Consider the following 18891-nt stretch of genomic DNA (forward strand, 5'->3'; position numbering starts at 1 on the left):
GGTTCCCATGATCCCTTAGAAAATTGTTAGGGATTGATTTCCTATTCTCAGGCACTAAAAACTCAGTTACTCTCCAAGTTTCAGAATGTAAAAGGTAGATTAGAACATTTGATTTTATAGGTTATGTTGTTTTACTTAAATTTATTAGTTTTTAATTTCAAAGCTAGGGAATCTTTTCATTGAAGGGCAAGAATGCATTGGGTGTATTAAGCTTTAGTCTTCTTTTTTGAATTTGATAATGTAATATGGACTAAACTTTAAGTGAATTAGATCCTTGTCAACATTAGGAATGAATATATAAAAATAAATAACTATTCCTAGACTTACTATTTATTTAGAGATTTTATTTATTAATTGAGGAGGTAATTTGTGCCAGACCCAGTGTACCTCGGATGCATAGGATGGAATGGTGGTACACAAAGCTTGTTTCCTGCTTTGGGAATTTTTCCTTATGGTGACCTTCTTCCATCTTCAATGCTACCTTACTTCTCTTCTAGGAACGGAAAGGCACGGACTGACATTATGAGTCCTGATTTTGAGTTGACTTCTCATCACCTGGAAGTGAATAAAACAGTAGACTTCTCTAATGTTTTGTAACATAGCACGAAAAAATATGAAGTACAAAAGATATATATATACACACACAATAAAATGATGTTATGTTTCTAAATCTTGTATCATCTTATTATATCCTTATATCCTTTCTCTGTATTTGATCTAGCCAGACTTCTATTCCTTTTGTCACTTATCTTCCATCAAATTAGGACTGATGTTCTTGGGAAAGGTGAGAGGTGACAACGTGCTGGCAGCCCTCACTCGCTCTCAGCACCTCCTCGGCCTGGGCACCCACTCTAGCCGCACTTGAGGAGCCCTTCAGCCCGCAGCTGAACTGTGGGAGCCCCTCTCTGGGCTGACGGAGGCCAGAGCCTGCTCCCTCTGCTTGTGGGGAGGTGTAGAGGGAGAGGCACCCGCGGGAACCAAGGCTGCAAGGTGCTCGCCAGCCAGTGTGAGTTCCGGGCAGGCACGGGCTCCACGGCCCCTGCACTTGGAGCGGCTGGGCCGGGCCCTAGGCAGTGAGAGGCTTAGCACCTGGGCCAGCAGCTACAGAGGGTGTGCCGGGTACCCCAGCAGTGCCGGCCAGCCAGTGCTGCGCTCGAATTCTTGCTGGGCCTCAGCTGCCTCCCAGGGCTCAGGACCCACAGACCGCCATGCCCGAGCCTCCCCTCTGCCATGGGCTCCTGCAGAGCTGGAGCCTCCCTGACAGGTGCTACCCCCTGCCCGGCAGCACCCGGTGCCATCAATCGCCCAAGGGCTGAGGAGTGCCGGCTGAGGGCGCACAGTGAGGGACTGGCGGGCAGGCAGCTCTGCCTGCGGCCCTGGGGCGGTATCCACTAGGGGAAGCCAGCTGGGCTCCTGGGTCTAGTGGGGACTTGGAGAGCCTTTATGTCTACCTGAGGGATTGTGAATGCACCAATCGGCACTCTGTGTCTAGCAAAAGGATTGTAAACACACCAATCAGTACTCTGTGTCTAGCTCAGGTTTGTAAATACACCAATCAGTACTCTGTATCTAACTAACCTAGTGGGGACTTGGAGAACTTTTCTATCTAGCACTCTGCGTCTAGCTCAGAGATTGTAAATGTACCAATCAACACTCTGTCAAAATGGACCAATCAGCTCTCTGTAAAACGGACCAATCAGCTCTCTGTAAAATGGACCAATCAGCAGGATGTGGGTGGAGTTAGCTAAGGGAACAAAAGCAGGCTGCCAAGCTAGCCTCGGCCACCCACTAAGATTCCCTTCTACAGTGTGGCAACTTTGTTCTTTTGGTCTTTAGGATCAATCTTGCTGCTGTTCACTTTTTGGGTCCACGTGCCCTTAATGAGCTGTAATATTCACCTTGAAGGTCTGCAACTTCACTCCTGAAGTCAGCAAGACCACGAACCCACCAGAAGGAAGACACTGTGGACACATCTGAACATCTGAAGGAACAAACTCGGGACACACCATCTCTAAGAACTGTAACCCTCACTGCTAGGGTCCGCGGCTTTATTCTTGAAGTCAGCGAGACCAAGAACTCATACATTCCAGACACGAAGGGACCACTGATTTGCTATGCTCTTCGAACACCAGCACACTGTACTATAGGAGGATATTTACTGAAAACATTGAAGCTGGTAATACAAAGGAAAAAGGCATACAAATAGTGTGATAACTAATTGCTTACTTAGGAATATTATCTGAAATTAGAAACTAATGTCAGTGAAGAAAAGGGGAACATTTGGCAAACTCTAATAACTGAGCCTGATTCATGGAGGATATAATTATCAGAGAACAAATTTCAGTCAAACATGTGACTAGGACAAAAGGTTGGGTATACACACACACACACACACACATATATATATATAATTATACAGTAGTCTTCTTTTATCCATAGGAGATATGTTCCGAGACACCTGTGGATGCCTGAGACAGTGGATAGTACCAAACCCTATATATACTATTTTTTTCCTATACATACATGTCTATGATAAAATTTATAAATTAGGCACAGTAACAGATTTATAACAACTAATAAAATAGAACAATTATAACGATATGCCGGCATTACTACTTTTGCACTTTGGAGCCATTATTAAATAGGAAAAGGATTACTTGAACAGAAGCACTGTGATGCTGTGTCTAACTGATAACCAAGGTGGCTACTAAGTGACTAAAGTGCAGGTGGCATGTACAACATGGATACACTGGACAAAGGGATGACTCATGTCCCTGGAAGGATGGAGAAGGACAGCTTGAGATTTCATCATACTACTTAGAATGGGGCATAATTTAAAACTTATGAATTGTTTGTTGCTGGAATTTTCCATTTAACCTTTTTTGGACGGAAGTTGACCATGGACAACAGAAACTACAGAAAGCAACACTATGATAAGGGGGGGCTACTGTATTTAATCTAATACTAGGCTTATTAAACTGTAAACCTAAGACTAAAACTAAGGTAAGCAAGGTAGAACTATATGAAATGCTATCTGCTATCTGTGTGTATACCAACCTTTTGTCCTAGTCACATGTTTGACTGAAATTTGTTCTGATAATTTCATCAAAAGAGGTCATAACTGTATAAATGCTATCTATTCTGCTGTGACAATGCAGAAATCATAGAACTGTACTCCATTTCCAACCTGTGGCTCTCTCACTAAAAAAAGAAAAAAAATACATGTTTTGGATAAACATCTTTTTAAATGTTATAAAATTAGGAAGCCAGAGAAATAAATGAACAGAAATCAGCTTTTACTGGGAAGACTTACGTTCTGTTTTCAAGCCTGGTGGTGGGGCTGCAGATGGATAGCAGACAGAGCCCAGAGTTCACACCATGGTATATTCACCAATGATATATTCAAAAACTACCTAACGTCCCAAAGGATATATTGTTAGGGTAGTATAAAATAACTTTTTAAAAAATTTCACTACCTCAAAAATGCAAAAGAGAAAAAAGAAAAATTAATGAAACACAAGTGGGATCACATATATTTTCTGAGTTTGAAATTCATTGCAAGTTGATAATTTTGTTCACTGCATACTAAATAATTTTGTTAAACGTTTCTGGTTTCAGACTTGTAATGCCTCTTTACAGAAGGAAACACCAATATCTTCTGGAGGTTCTTATGTTTATTCCAGGACTCAAAATATTCTATAAATAGACTTTCAAGAAGTAAGAGCTGGCCGGGCGCAGTGGCTCACGCCTGTAATCCAAGCACTTTGGGAGGCCGAGGCTGGCGGATCAGGAGGTCAGGAGATCGAGACAATCCTGGCTAACACGGTGAAACCGTGTCTCCACTAAAAAATAAAAAAAATTTAGCCGATCGTGGTGGCAGGCGCCTGCAGTCCCAACTACTCAGGAGGCTGAGGCAGGAGAATGGTGTGAACCCAGGTGGCGGAGCTTGCAATAAGCAGAGATAGTGCCTCTGCCCTCCAGCCTGGGCGACAGAGCGAGACTCCGTCTCAAAAAAAGAAAAAAAGAAGAGCTTATAGTCAGACATGAGTGAATATGCAATAAAGCAAGCCTCTTTGAGGGAGAATCAGAAGAACAACACAGCGAAAGATCAAAACCACAAAAAAGATACAGAATGTAAAGTAAGTAGATTTGGTATGTTTAAAAAAACAAAAGAATGAAAATATGAAGAGGGATAAAGATGCTGTAAAAATAAACAGAAAATCTTAAGAAAAAGAGAAATTCAGATTCAGATTAAAAATTCAACAAATGTATGTAGTCGTAAATTAGAATCAGTAACTTAGCACACACAGCTAAGGAACTGAATTACGCATGGAGGAGACATACTGGTATGAAGAGACTAGGAGACATTGAAAACAGAACAAAATGATCTAAATATATCTCATCAATTTCAAAGGAAAGAATAGATAAAATGTAGTGGAGGCTGTATTGAAGAAATACTGCTGACATTTCCCTAAACCTAATAAAAGACACCAAACTTCAAAATCAGGAATCCCACCAAAATATTAACAGGATAAATGTTTTAAAATACACATTTAGGGAGCAGTTGTGGTGACTCATACCTGTAATCCCAGCACTTTGGGAGGCCAAGGCGGGCAGATCGCTTGAACCCAGGAGTTTGAGAGCAACCGAACAACACGACAAAACTCAGTCTCTACAAAAAAATGAAAAAAATTAGCTGGGGTGTTGAAGGCTAATTGTAGTCCCAGCTACTCTGGAGGCTGAGGTGAGAGAGCAACGGAGCCTGAGAGTTTGAGGCTGCTGTGAGCTATGATCGCAACAATGCACTGCGTGTCAGCCTAAGCGACAGAGCCAGACCTGGCAACAACAACAACAACAACAACAACAGAATAAAGAAAAAAACAAAAAGATGCACATTTGGGCACATCATAGTAGAACTGCAGATCAATAAAGACAACTAAGCAGCTGTGGAAAGCAGAGCTCATCTTCAAGGGAAAGGCAGTCAGGATAATATTTCACTGGTTTCCTTCCTTCCTTCTTTTCTTTTCTTTTCTTCTTCTTTTCCTTCCTTCCTCCCTCCCTTCTCTCTCTCTCCTTCCTTCCTTCCTTCCTTCCTTCCTTCCTTCCTTCCTTCCTTCCTTCCTTCCTTCCTTCCTTCCTTCCTTCCTTCCTTCCTTCCTTCCTTCCTTCCTTCCTTCCTTCCTTCCTTCCTTCCTTCCTTCCTTCCTTCCTTCCTTCTTTCCTTCCTTCCTTCCTTTCTTCTCTTCCTTTCTGATTCCTCCTCCTTCTCCTCCTCCTCCTCCTTCTTCTTCTTCTACTTCCTCTTCTTCTTCCTCTTCTTCTTCCCCTTCCTTCCTTCTTTCATTTTCTTTCTTCTTCCTTTTTTTTTTTTTTTTTGAAACAGAGTCTTACTCTGTAGCCCAGGCTCCGGGGCAGTGGCTTGATCTTGGTTCGCTAAAGCCTACGCCTCCCAGGTTCAAGCAGTTCTCCTGCCTCAGCCTCCTGAGTAGCTGGGATTACAGGTCCGTGCCAACATACTTGACTAATTTTTGTATTTTTAGTAGAGAAGGGGTTTCACTATGTTGGCCAGGCTGGTCTTGAATGATTGGCCTCAAATGATCCACCTCCCTTGGTCTCCCAAAGTGCTGGGATTACAGGCATGAGCCACTGCGCCCGGCTGATCACACTTCTTTAACAACAAAAATGTAAACCAGTGAAGAGTTATATTATGACAAGAGAAAATAGTTTTCATCTCTGTGAAAATATAATCAAATAAAAGCATCTTCGGAAAAACAGGAACAGAGAATTTGCCACAGGCACACAATCACTGAAAGAAATTTAAAGTGATGTGGTTGAAAAAAGAACATGATTGCAGATAGGAGATCAGAGACGTCAGAAAATGATTGACAAGTATGTGAATAAATCTAAACAAACATCTACTGTATAAGATAGCAGCAACAACAAACAAACATGTTTAGAAAAAGAAAGAACTGAAGTATATGAAAATAACATTTATATAAACTAAGATTTGGGACAGTTGGAGTTAAATGTACTAGTCTTTATGTTTTTCTAGAAGATGGTGAGGACACAGATTTACTTTTATTCTTATTATAAAATGATGTGTTTATTACAACTAATTCAGGAAATGAAAAAATATGAAATTCACCCAGAAACAATGATAGCTATCCTTTTGATGTAATATTCTATACATATAGATATATATATTTACACACAGATGTTTATTTTTTTCTCTCACGTTTGTAATAGATATTCTGTGAAATAAGGTAAAAATTTACCTTGTGCTTTGGTTAGTTTTTAGTTTTCATAGGTTATGCCACAGAAACAACACCACAGTCTCATTAATTTTATCCATCAAAAGTTTATTTTGTTAGGTTTGTCAAAGATCAGATAGTTAAAGGTGTGTGGTCTTATTTCTGGGTTCTCTGTTCTGTTCCATTGGTCTGTGTGTGTGTTTTTGTATCAGTACCATGGTGTTTTGGGATCAGGAAAGATAACTAATGGATATGAAGCTTAATACCTTGGTGATGAAATAATCTATGCAACAAACCCTCACGACACAAGTTTACCTATGTAACAAACCTGCACTTGTACCCCTGAACTTAAAATAAAAGTTGAAAAAAAGTATTTTTCTCTTATGCAAAGCCTGAGTAAATCTCTAGAACACTTAAAAAAAAAACCCAAGAGAAAAAATAAGAAATAAATGAGAAAGAATATTATGAAAGTTAATGGATTAAGGTCCTTGTATTATCCTAGACCTGTCCTATATATTTATACTATGTAGGGGTCCCCAACCCCCAGACCATGGACAGCTCTGTGGCTTCTTAGGAACCAGGCAGCACAGTAGGAGGTGAGCAGCGGGTGAGCAAACATTACCACCTGTCAGCTCCACTTCCTGTCAGATCAGCCGCGGCATTGGATTCTCGTAGGAGAGCAAACCCTAATGTGAACAGTGCATGCAAAAGATCTAGGTTGCATGCTCCTTATGAGAATATAATGCCTAATGATTTGAGGTGGAACAGTTTCATCCTGAAAACACCCCCAGACCCCGTCCACAGAAAAATGGTCTTCCACAAAACTGTTCCCTGGTGCCAAAAAGGTTGGGGACCACTGGTATATAATATAGCTACATATGGCTATGTTAGTTTAAATTAACCAATATACAATCTTTCAAACTCAGTTCCTCAGTTGTACCAGTCCCATTTCAAGTGTGCAAATAGTCACATGTGGCTAATGGCTACCAAGTGGGCAGCACATTTCTAGGGTTTACATTTGTGCCTCATATTATAAAATAATTTCTGGAATATTGAGATAATATCTACTAGGTTTATACTATGAGCAATGATAAAATTAGTATATACTTCCTTTCCTCCAACTCAGATTATCATCATTAAAAATTATCTTTCTTAATTTTACCTTTCCATTATGTTAAACATGTTTATACATAAATTTTTATAATAATATGCTCTGACTTCTAGAAATGAAGTTGAAGCAAATACTATGCACTTTCTCCCACCTGTTTCCCACCTAAAGTTTGTTAATTATAATACTACTTTTCTTATTTGTACAGACTTTTCTATTAAGGAGATACAATAGGCATATAAATTATAAACCCAGGCATCCTATCACATTTATTAAAAAGGAATGTTATCATTAACTCTGGAGCATGCTTTGTACCCCTTCATCCCATTTTTTTTCTTTCCCACTCAAAGAGATCCTGATTTTATCCTTTCCTCAAGTCTTCTCTTGGTTGAAGGAAATCTAATGTTAACTTATAAGGGTGAAATCTTTTTTTAGGTCATTTTTTCTTTTTTTTTTTTGCATAGAGGCCCATAGGATTTTTTCTTTATATTTTAAGTCCTGTAGTTTTACTATAACATGTCTCAGAGTTGATTCTAAGTCAATTTTTCTCATGTATTCATTTTACTTAAAAAAAATCAATATTTATGTTTTAAAGTATTTATTTTTTGATAACAATAAGACTGCTTTTATCTGATATTGGTTAGTAAAAAGAAAAAAAGAGAACTTCTACTACCTGATTTTAAGGCTTGCTGTGAAGCTACAGTAACCAAGATTATGTAGCGCTGGTGCAATGATAGACAAATTGATGGAACAAAAATAGAATGTACAAAAACAGACACACAGAAGTAGTAAATTGATTTTTGATGAAGATCGATGTAACAAAAGTAGAATGTACAAAAACAGATTCACAGAAGTAGTAAATTGATTTTTGATGAAGACACTGATGCCATTACTTAAGAAAGAGAAGTTTTAAATAAATGAGGCTAGAATAACTGAATTCATGTATGGAAAGTAATGAACTTGGACCTCTACTTCACTGCCTACACAAAAACTGATTTAAGCTGGATTATACTCCTAAATGTAGTAACTAGAAATATAAAGTATCTAGAAGAAAACATAGAAGAATATATTTGCTTACAAAATTAGAATAAGTAATGATTTCATAAGCAGCATAACAGCAGCTGTAATCATAAAAAGTGATCAAATGAACCTCAAAAAATTAAAAATCACTGCTCATCAAAATACACTATCACCAAATTAATAAGCAAATCATACACTGGGAAGAAAATTTGGTCTCTCTTAATCTCCCTGTTTCTCTCTCTCTTCAAGTAAAGAAAAGTCAGCAAAAAATTTGAACAGACACTCCAGAAAAGAAGATATACAAGTGAATAGCAAGTTCACGAAAAGATGCACATCATTACTCAGCAGGGAATGGTCCAGAACACAGGATCAAGTGTTCAGGCAGAGCACGCTCCCACTACTCTGAGGAACAGGACAAAATAGCTTAGAAAGAAAAGAGGAAGAGGTTTATGAAGTGCCTAAGGAACATATAACATGTTGGAGATGAGACACTTTCATAAAAATGACTCAGTTTCCCCATTGCTTGTTAGTGCTGCCTGGTCAGTGGACCAGATTCATCCCATGGCACTAGCAAGGCCATCAGTTCTCATCCTCTTTGGAGGAATCTTTCTAGAAGCTGATATAGCCAACTACCAATACACCCTCACCCTCACTTGCTCTCTCCTGGACCCCGATGCTGTACCAACCTGGAGAAATATGTTGAGTGCCTCTAGGTGCTCTGTCCCAGGCACTTGACACTCTAGACTATGCAGCAGTGCTGGGAGAACTCAGCTTTCCGAACTCCACAGTTTTATGTCGGGAACCTGTGGCAACTACTGACAAAAACAATGCAGCCGCCATCAAGGCGTAGGCCTTGTCTGCTGCACCAATTGTTTTAAAGGTGCCCGGTATTTATTTTAATCAGGAATGGTAAGACACACAGTCATGGAAATGACTGTCATGAAGGAAGAAGTTTTTAGACTCACAAATTCCTAGAAACAGGAGGCTGGTTAGGTGAGTGGGGAAATGGGAAAAACTTGGGTAAGAGCCTTTATCATGGTTTCTGTGGAAAGAAATAGATGGGACAGGATAAGCGGGTTTAGGATTGGCTAAATTGAGTAATTCCAGTGGGCTCTGGAGGATAGGCACTGTCTCTAAGTGTGTTACTTGGCCCTGGGGTGATTAGGGAAGGGAAATAGTGGCCTGGAGTGTAATAGCTCTATGGGCACCTGATAAAAGAAGTAGCTGGAGTATGGGTTCTGGATTGGTTGCAAGTGAGGCTTTTACCATCTCTAGGAATTGGCTAGCCATAGGAGGGACAGTTCCTTCAGTGTTAGGAAGGCACAAGGTATTAGAAATGCAGGAAATATAATGGCATAAGTAAAACACAACACCAAATATTGATGAATTAATTGGTGGAGTAACTCGAACTCTCATACATTGATGTTGGGAATTTACAATGACTAACCACTCTGAAAAACTGAATAGAAACTTCAGGTAATTTCAGGTAGATGTAAACAAACAGCTACCTTATGACCGGACAATCCCATTTGTGTTTAGCCAAGACATGTCTATGAAATGATTTAAATTGGCATGTTAATGAAAACCTTATTGATGGCCTAAGATTTGAAACAACCCAAATGTTGATAAAAGGATAAAATGATAATAAACAAACTTAGGGTTAAGTATATAGTGAAACATTAGTCAGCAGTAAAAAGGAACAACTACGGAAAATGCAACAACACACATGCATCTCTAAATCATAATGCTGGGTTTAAAAGCCAGATACAAAATAGCACAGGTCATATACTTCTGTTTTTATAAAATCCTAGAAAAGGCAAAACTAATCTATGCTATTAGGAATTAGAAGATGAAAGCTCATTATGATGATAGATGGGTGGGGTGGATGTCAAAGATCACAAGAAACCTTTCTGGAGTGATGGAAATATTCTTTATCTTGTTTGGAATAGTAGTTTCTAAAGTGCATATATTTAACAGAAAAGTTACCAAGTTGAACACTTAGATATGTGTATTTTAATGTATGTAAATTATATTCTAAGAAATACAATCAAGAATTTATTTTCATGCTTGCTTGTAAATACACGTCAATTTCTTGAAGGACACAAAAATTAATATTAGCTTCCAATTTTGAGGTATGGGGTGAAATGGGCATATAGGGGACAGATATAAGAAGGAAATTTCTCACCGTATGTATTATTTTTTGTTTAAAAATGTGAATATATTACCTATTCAAAAATTAAATACATTTTTAAAGTCAAGTATGTTTAAAGCACACCTCCTGATTTCCAACCTTATGGTAATGCCATTAAAAATTCTGAGTTATTCTTGCTTCCATACCTCTCATATGCAGTCCTTCAATAAGTCCCATTGATTATCTCTCCAAAGTTTATCTTTGGTATAAATTCTTTCTTCTGTCTTCTTTTTTACCTCTTAACCTAACCTACCATCATCTCTTATTTATATTAATAGTACTTCAGATGCTCCCTCCTGTTCCCCTTGCCTCCACCTCTTGCATTCTGTAGCCCGTTTTTCACTCAGTAGCCGGCATAACGTTTTAAACATGTAAATCAGATAGGAACACTCCTCTGCCTGTTACATCTCACACATAGTATGTTAACTGATTGCCACTTGGCCTATATCGGCTCTACCTCTCTATCTTCCCTTACACTTTTTTCCATTTGCTCACTACTGTCTTGCCACACTAGCCTCCTTTCTGCTTCTCAATGCACCAGTCTCTCCCTTCATGAGCTTTCAACAAGTCTATTTTCTTCACAGAGATGGTGTAGTTTTGTCATTCAGATCTTAGTTGAAATGTTGTCACCTTGTCAGAAAGGCCCTCCCTGGCTAGCTCACTTGGAATAGTAGTCTCTTCCCCCATCTCTTGTATTTTTAGCATAGCACTCATTACAATCAGTTGTTTTCTCTCTGGTATGTTTGTTTATTGTCTGTTTCCATGCATTAGGATGTAAAATCCCCAGGAACAGGGACACTTTCTGTCTTGTTTGGTGCTGCATTGCAGACAGTACGATACAACCTGGTTCATGGTTTTAGCTTCTAAGATAGTCTAAAGAGACAGATCTTTCCTGGTAGGAATAACAAGCCTTCATTCTAAGGATTAATTTAGATCATCGGGCTACCTTCATTTTAAGTATTGTGGAAAACACTAGGAAGCAAAGTCCCTAATTATGTCTATAATTATGAAAAAATCATATTTTAAAAAGTCTTTGGCTCAAGAAAGACTGTAATATACTCTAAAATGGGAATGTTTTCCCACGTTTCTTTACTTATATCACTTGTTTTCTGTTTCTTTTAAGAAAGTAAACACTGTGTTTTTTAGTTTATTTGGTACATATAATTTTGCAAAATATGCATTTTTGTGCCTCTGTCTTTTTAGTTCCTATTATTCCATTACTCTCTTTGCATTTATTCCTGTTGTTGCATTTCTCCCCACCCTTTTTTGACCTTTATGATTTTGTGTATCTCTTTCTCCCTTTTTCTCTTTTTCCCATTTTCCATTTTTCCCACTTATTTTTTTTCTGAATTGGACATAAATTAGGGCAAAACATTTTTGATTATGCATTATATTTGTTGAAAAATTGTTTAGTGTTTTAATTTTTAAAATAAGAAAATCTTTTTAAATAAAAATAAATCTACTGAAATTTAATTATATTGTGTTCTACTATATGATTCTTAAGTACTTTTCTTCTGTTTAGTAATATTTAATTAAAAAAATAGTTGTCAATGCTTAGTGGAACATAGGAGACACTTATTCCTAAAATGAAAACAACAAATGCCAAGACCACAACAGGGTGTATTTAAGAGTACCTCTCTTTGTGAGGAATTAGTCCTTCAAAGTGCAGTTCTCTTCTCCAAGAAGGATTATTCCCAAGAGTCTTTGTGAACATCATTTAGTTTTCTTTTTTTTTTTTTTTTTTTTTTTTTTTTTTTTTTTTTTTTTTTTGAGACGGAGTCTCGCTCTGTCACCCAGGCTGGAGTGCAGTGGCCGGATCTCAGCTCACTGCAAGCTCTGCCTCCCGGGTTCGGGCCATTCTCCTGTCTCAGCCTCCTGAGTAGCTGGGACTACAGGCGCCCGCCACCTCGCCCGGCTAGTTTTTTGTATTTTTTAGTAGAGACGGGGTTTCACCGTGTTAGCCAGGATGGTCTCGATCTCCTGACCTAGTGATCCGCCCGTCTCGGCCTCCCAAAGTGCTGGGATTACAGGCTTGAGCCACCGCGCCCGGCCCATTTAGTTTTCTTTGCCTGTTTCTTTGTCACCACAAATATATTGAATTTAATATACTACCTACCTGACCACATTACTTCCTTTCTTGATATAGCAATGATTTCCTATTATATACTTTTAAAAAAATAGTAATGTAAGAAATAAAATAACCTCTTTTGGCTTTCTGCCCACATGGACCTAATAAACATGCTGGCTATTCTGTAATCTCTGTCACTGATAGAATGTTGATTTTGAAACTTAGCAGTGACATAGTGACTTTTAAATCATATTACTTGACTGTTTATATATAACATGTTTCTAGTCTCATTCTTTGACTATATTTTGTTGGCATTTCAACAATTCCCATCGAACGTGTTTTGCAGCTTTCTTAGCCTTCAAATTCCCAAAGTACATTCTCCATTGCATCACAGATTGGTTGCATATTTCAAAGTGTAAGAGATTCCCCAGTGAGAAGAGATATTTAAGAATGAAGTCAGGAAAAATCGATTATTGTTCCTTCTATTATAAGGAGGTGATATCTGCTGTCTGAGAAGAACATTAGATTACTAGAGAGGTAAATGTTTTTGCCATTCTCCATGTTTATAAGGAACATAAAGAAGGAAGAAATGGAAACGGATATTGTAACACCTCAGGTGGGACATCTGCTGCCTTGAAATGCAAAGATCAGAATTATAACAGAAATAGATTAATATGTTGAATCTGAATTCAATAATACAGTAGCACCTTTTACCTGTTCTTAATAATATAAGATATTATATAAGAACAGGATATATAATAACCTGTTCTCCTAATATTTAGAATTAATTTATTGGGAATATACAAAGCCTTTATTAACATTGCCTTGGGAATGTTTATACTTGGTCCTGAACCTATATCTATTAACTGAAAGACGTGAGGGAACAGAAATCGTAACCAATGCAGAAATGCTAGACTGCAGAGAAAATCTTCACCAACTTCACAATTTTGGAGGACACTTGCTCTGACTAGCTCCCACACCTGCTGGGATGAGAGGTTCTTTCATAAATAGTCTTACCATATACCAATCGGGGCTTTGACAGCTGGCTGAAGTGGGGCCTCCATAAATTCTTTTCTTGTAAGCTCTTAAATTTACACCTTTACCCCAGCGACTCATTTCAAAGGCAGGGACAGAAGATCTATATAATATATTTACTTCTTAGAAACTAAAACTCCTCTTGATATGTACATTTTTTCCTGGTTTAGTTTTGGCTGAGTCAGACTTCAATATGCTACTTATTGCTATCATTCTCATGATATTCATAAGTCAACACAGTGAGATAAAATAACTCAGGCTAAGGAAGATGACCTTCCCAAGATCTCAGGGTTAAAAAAATTGCAGGATGAAGAACTCAAACCCAGATAGGCAGATGCCCAAACGAGGGCTTTTTTAATGACATCCATTACTTTGCCTAGAAATCATGGCATTATGAACATTTGTATCAGTTAATGATTTGATGATACTCTTTAACTTTATCCACATTTCTCAGAACACACAAAAAAATTAGTAATTAAATAGGTTATGGATTACAAACTAGATAGCGCATATTAATAGACATCACATTCTTATTCTTATTTTGGGGACATTTATTAAATGTATTTTTGCTGGTAGGGTGGATTAATGAGCAATTTCTTTCAAGTATAAAGGTGAGTAGTGCCACTTTTATTAAGATCAGTTACAAACAAATAAAATATTTGAGGTAATGGGAAATAATTTAAAAGTGTTCACACAGTGTATTTTAAGGAGGATACTATTCAAGGAAAGTAATTTAGTACAAAAGGGGGGTTAGGTATTTTTAACCCTTAGAAAAATTGGAGTGAAGGAACTTCATGTGCTGTCCTTACTATTGTTTCAAAAGAAAACAATAGTGATGCTTCTCAGAATTAATGGGAAGGCAAACAGATCTAATAAAGGAGAAATGAATAGAGAAGACAAGAGAGTGGAAAAATACTGGAAACTGCAAGAACATTGAGAAATAAAAGCAACAAAGGAGAAAAAATAAAGGACAGAGATAAAAGCAAGGGGAATCATTAGAGAACAAATATGAGAGAGAAAAAGAGAGAAGATAAAATAGAGAAAGAGAAACCAACTTAAGGAAAAGTATAACTTAAAAAATGAAGTGTAGAAATATTTGACAAGATGGGAGTGGAAGATAAGAAAAGAAATATTTTAAAAGGAGGCATGAGGAAATATAAAGAAAAATGAATGAATGAATTAGTGCCTGAGGATGGGAATCAAGTCTCGAAACACTTGCTCCATGAACTTTCTAACAAGATCCTGGACTCTAAACATGAACAGTGCATAGGGCAGCCTTTAGCTGGAACGTGTGTGTGCCCCCAGCCATCACTGTTTCCTCTTCTGTGCTGCTCCAGCATTGTCAGAAACAGATGAAATTTTGTTTCTGTTGAAACTGAAATAGAGGATAGAGGGAGTGGCAGTCATTCAGATTTCTATATCAGCTTCCACTGAGGATCCTTCTAATATAGTTATGTTTTTCTAATATAGTTAGACAAGACCAAGCTTGTCTTTGCAGGGATTTCTGTACTTTTATTTTGCTAGGACTTAATTCATTTTACCTAGAGGAATGTCCTTATGAATATATATATTTGGTCTCTGGATCCATAATGAGCATAATGTGAGCACTATCGGTATAACAAAAGAGCTTAGAGGGAAGTACACAAAGGGAACACAGTGAATAACAGATATTTGATGGTAGTGGGTTCCAGATATTACAGAGTCAACAGGAGAACAGAAGTGGATGATAGGGAATAAAATGCAAGGTATAGTGCAAGAACCTATAACTCCCAATCTGAGAGATACTTAAAAGTTGCTCCTGTGACTCAAATATATCCTCAAATTTTGTAAGTGTGAAATAACAAACTGCATAATAATGTGCAAGATGCACACAACTTAAGAGTAAGCAGAGAGGGATTCCTGACTTTTCTATTAGCAGGTTTTATATGCACAGAAAGACTGATAAATATTAAGGTCAATAAATGGCCAAGTACCAAAAAAAAAAAAAAAAAAAAAAAAAGGAAATAAGAAAAGAAGAAGGGTACCATATGTAAAAGTCTATGCTTCTGTTTTGGTTAGGATACAATACATGTGTATGTGTGTCTGTGTGATGTACATACATGTGATGTAAGATACATTTTTTTTTGGAGAGAGAGTCTTGCTCTGTCACCCAGGCTGGAGTGCAGTGGTGCATATGGACTCACTGCAACTGCCACCTCCCATGTTCAAGCGACTCTCATACTTCAGCCTCTGAAGTAGATTTGACTACAGGCTCCTGTCACCACGTCCAGCTAATTTTTATATTTTTAGTAGAGACAGGGTTTCGCAGGCTGGTCTCGAACTCTTGACCTCAAGTGATCCACGTAGCTTGGCCTCCCAAAATGGTGGGATTGCAGGTGTGAGCCACAGTGCCTGGCCTAGGTACTTCTTTCATAATTCCCAATTTTGACCATAACCGAAAACCTCTGCTATTAATTAATGTATCAGGGTTAGATACATTTTAGAAAGCATGTCTTTTGATGTTTCAAATAGATGTGCCATTATAAATGTTTTCTTTGATTTCTTAATTTGGAACTTTATTGTTTTTGTTTCTTTCCCTCTCCTTTTACATGCTGTCTCCTCATTCAGTTAGTTAATGAACCTCTTTCCCTCTACTCTACACTTCATATTCCACATTATTTTAAAACAAATGTGCCATGTAACAGAAGCATATGAAATATTTTTCCGTATCACATTGTAGTGTTTTGTTCTAGCTCAAGATCTTTAGCTTTTATTTTTTTTTATTTCAACCACAAACCATTTTTCAGCATGCACCAAAAACATACGTATCTTCTTTATGCATTTCATATTCAATTATACCATGATTCTATATAAACTGTAAAATGTTCAAAAATAAAACTTCAAACCATAGGATGTAATAATGTAAGTGTAGAAATTCTCCTATTATTGCTTTCATACCAATAAATTATCACACACATCCCCAAACGGGAGCACAGTCTCAATTTGGAGGCCACTGTACAGAGAAGTCTCAGATCTTGTTTGCTCCAGAGTGACCAAGAGTCTTTATATTTAGACCAGTTTGTTCGGTTGATGTTCTATAGAGAAAAGGGAATTATTTCTGGTAAGTACAGTTGCTTTTATAAAAGTTTTTAGATTAACATTCCTAAGGTATCATTTATATAAAATAAATTGTACTAATTGCTATATAGTGCAATACTCAATAAGTTTTGACAAAAATAGATACATATAACCATTATAATTAAAAATGAAACATTTCTGTCCCCTTGAAAAGCTCTGTCATTCTTCTTTGCTGTCAATCCCAGCTCATCTTCCATTCAAAGCAAAACATGAAGACCTCGATAACTGGGGTTAAATTTTTTCTCAGTAAGAAAAATTTTCCTGTGCCTCATACAAATCAGGAACACATTCAGAGCAGTAGCATCCAAGTCGCACATGAGTGAACACTTAAACAGAAGCTCAGGACTGAAACAGAAGGAAGAATGTGGCTTCAGGACCAGGGTGTTAGCCATCATGACACGAGGAAGCATAAACAGTAGAAGTGATTTCTTGGGTTGTTAAGACAGATAGAATAATATAAATGTGGCATACCTTGTGTTTAGTTCAAGAACTATAATCTAGATGTAACACATGAAAATAAACTCTTTGATATTCCATAGGCAGAAGAAATGAAGATAGCAAACAATACAGTAGTGACAGAATTTATCCTCCTTGGTCTGACTCAGTCTCAAGATATTCAGCTCTTGGTCTTTGTGCTGATCTTAATTTTCTACCTTATCATTCTCCCTGGAAATTTCCTCATCATTTTCACCATAAAGTCAGATCCTGGTCTCACAGCCCCCCTCTATTTCTTTCTGGGCAACTTGGCCTTCCTGGATGCATCCTACTCCTTCATTGTGGCTCCCAGGATGTTGGTGGACTTCCTCTCTGAGAAGAAGGTAATCTCCTACAGAGGCTGCATCACTCAGCTCTTTTTCTTACACTTCCTTGGAGGAGGGGAGGGATTACTCCTTGTTGTGATGGCCTTTGACCGCTACATCGCCATCTGCCGGCCTCTGCACTATTCAACTGTCATGAACCCTAGAGCCTGCTATGCAATGTTGTTGGCTCTGTGGCTTGGGGGTTTTGTCCACTCCATTATCCAGGTGGTCCTCATCCTCCGCTTGCCTTTTTGTGGCCCAAACCAGCTGGACAACTTCTTCTGTGATGTCCCACAGGTCATCAAGCTGGCCTGCACCAACACGTTTGTGGTAGAGCTTCTGATGGTCTTCAACAGTGGCCTGATGACACTTCTGTGCTTTCTGGGGCTTCTGGCTTCCTATGCAGTCATCCTCTGCCATGTTCGTAGGACAGCTGCTGAAGGGAAGAACAAGGCCATGTCCACATGCATCACTCATGTCATTATTATACTTCTTATGTTTGGACCTGCTATCTTCATCTACACTCGCCCCTTCAGGGCCTTACCAGCTGACAAGGTGGTTTCTTTCTTTCACACAGTGATCTTTCCATTGATGAATCCTATGATTTATACCCTTCGCAACCAGGAAGTGAAAACTTCCATGAAGAGGTTATTGAGTCGGCATGTAGTCTGTCAAGTGGACTTTATAATAAGAAACTGAGAAGGAGGACTTCTGGCTGGAATTCATATCACTCATTTAACAAGTCCTGTTTTTCACTGAGTACCTCCCATTTGCCAGGTACTATTGTAGGCAATGGGGGAGAGTTATGCATAATGAGAGAATAAACTTATTATGTTTAAAGAATATAAAGGAAACCCCAGAGTTGTTGAAGTATAATGAGTAAGTGTGAGAAATTTAGGGGTTAAGTTTTATGTGACTGCAAGGGTCTTTTAGTCTGAGGTAAGAAATTTTTCGTATTTTAATTGTGGTAAGAATCCATTTTAATGTTTTAAGCAAAGGAGAAGCTCATCTACAATGCTTTCCTCTATTGGTTAGAGCAACATCAGCAAGATTTTAGGCCGAGATTAATAAGCTGTAAAATATCAAAAACCAAATGTATGTTGCAAAGTATGTTGTGCAAAAGACTATATATGTAGTCTTATATATATATAATATAATTAAAAGTTATATAATTTTAATGTTTATATATATTTTATAAATATCTATATTTACATGTGTGGGAAGTCAGGGACCCTGAACGGAGGGACCGGCTGAAGCCGTGGCAGAACATAAATTGTGAAGATTTCGTGGACATTTATTAG

The 18891-nt window shown here is 37.9% G+C and overlaps 2 protein-coding genes across 3 annotated transcripts in view; both read left to right on the forward strand.

Moving 5' to 3' along the window:
* The window catches only part of LOC126958127 (olfactory receptor 4Q3), a 76250-nt gene extending 75535 nt beyond the window's left edge, over window positions 1-715 (forward strand). For both annotated transcript variants that reach the window (XR_007727117.1, XR_007727118.1), the window contains exon 2: window positions 498-715. The gene's annotated coding sequence lies outside the window, so the exon portion shown is untranslated. The remainder of the gene's footprint in view (window positions 1-497) is intronic.
* Window positions 716-16910: 16195 nt separating this feature from the next.
* LOC126958126 (olfactory receptor 4N4C) lies at window positions 16911-18439 on the forward strand. The gene has a single exon (XM_050796241.1). The coding sequence runs from the start codon at window positions 17339-17341 to the stop codon at window positions 18287-18289; it is 951 nt and encodes a 316-aa protein (XP_050652198.1). The 5' UTR covers window positions 16911-17338; the 3' UTR covers window positions 18290-18439.
* The last annotated feature ends 452 nt before the right edge of the window (window positions 18440-18891 follow it).

This window comes from Macaca thibetana, chromosome 7, assembly GCF_024542745.1.
Source record: "Macaca thibetana thibetana isolate TM-01 chromosome 7, ASM2454274v1, whole genome shotgun sequence".
Taxonomy (NCBI): domain Eukaryota; kingdom Metazoa; phylum Chordata; class Mammalia; order Primates; family Cercopithecidae; genus Macaca; species Macaca thibetana.

Bases quoted from the DNA above. Each gene is read 5' to 3' on its own strand.
- LOC126958126 (XM_050796241.1), top strand. From the start codon at position 17,339: ATGAAGATAGCAAACAATACAGTAGTGACAGAATTTATCCTCCTTGGT.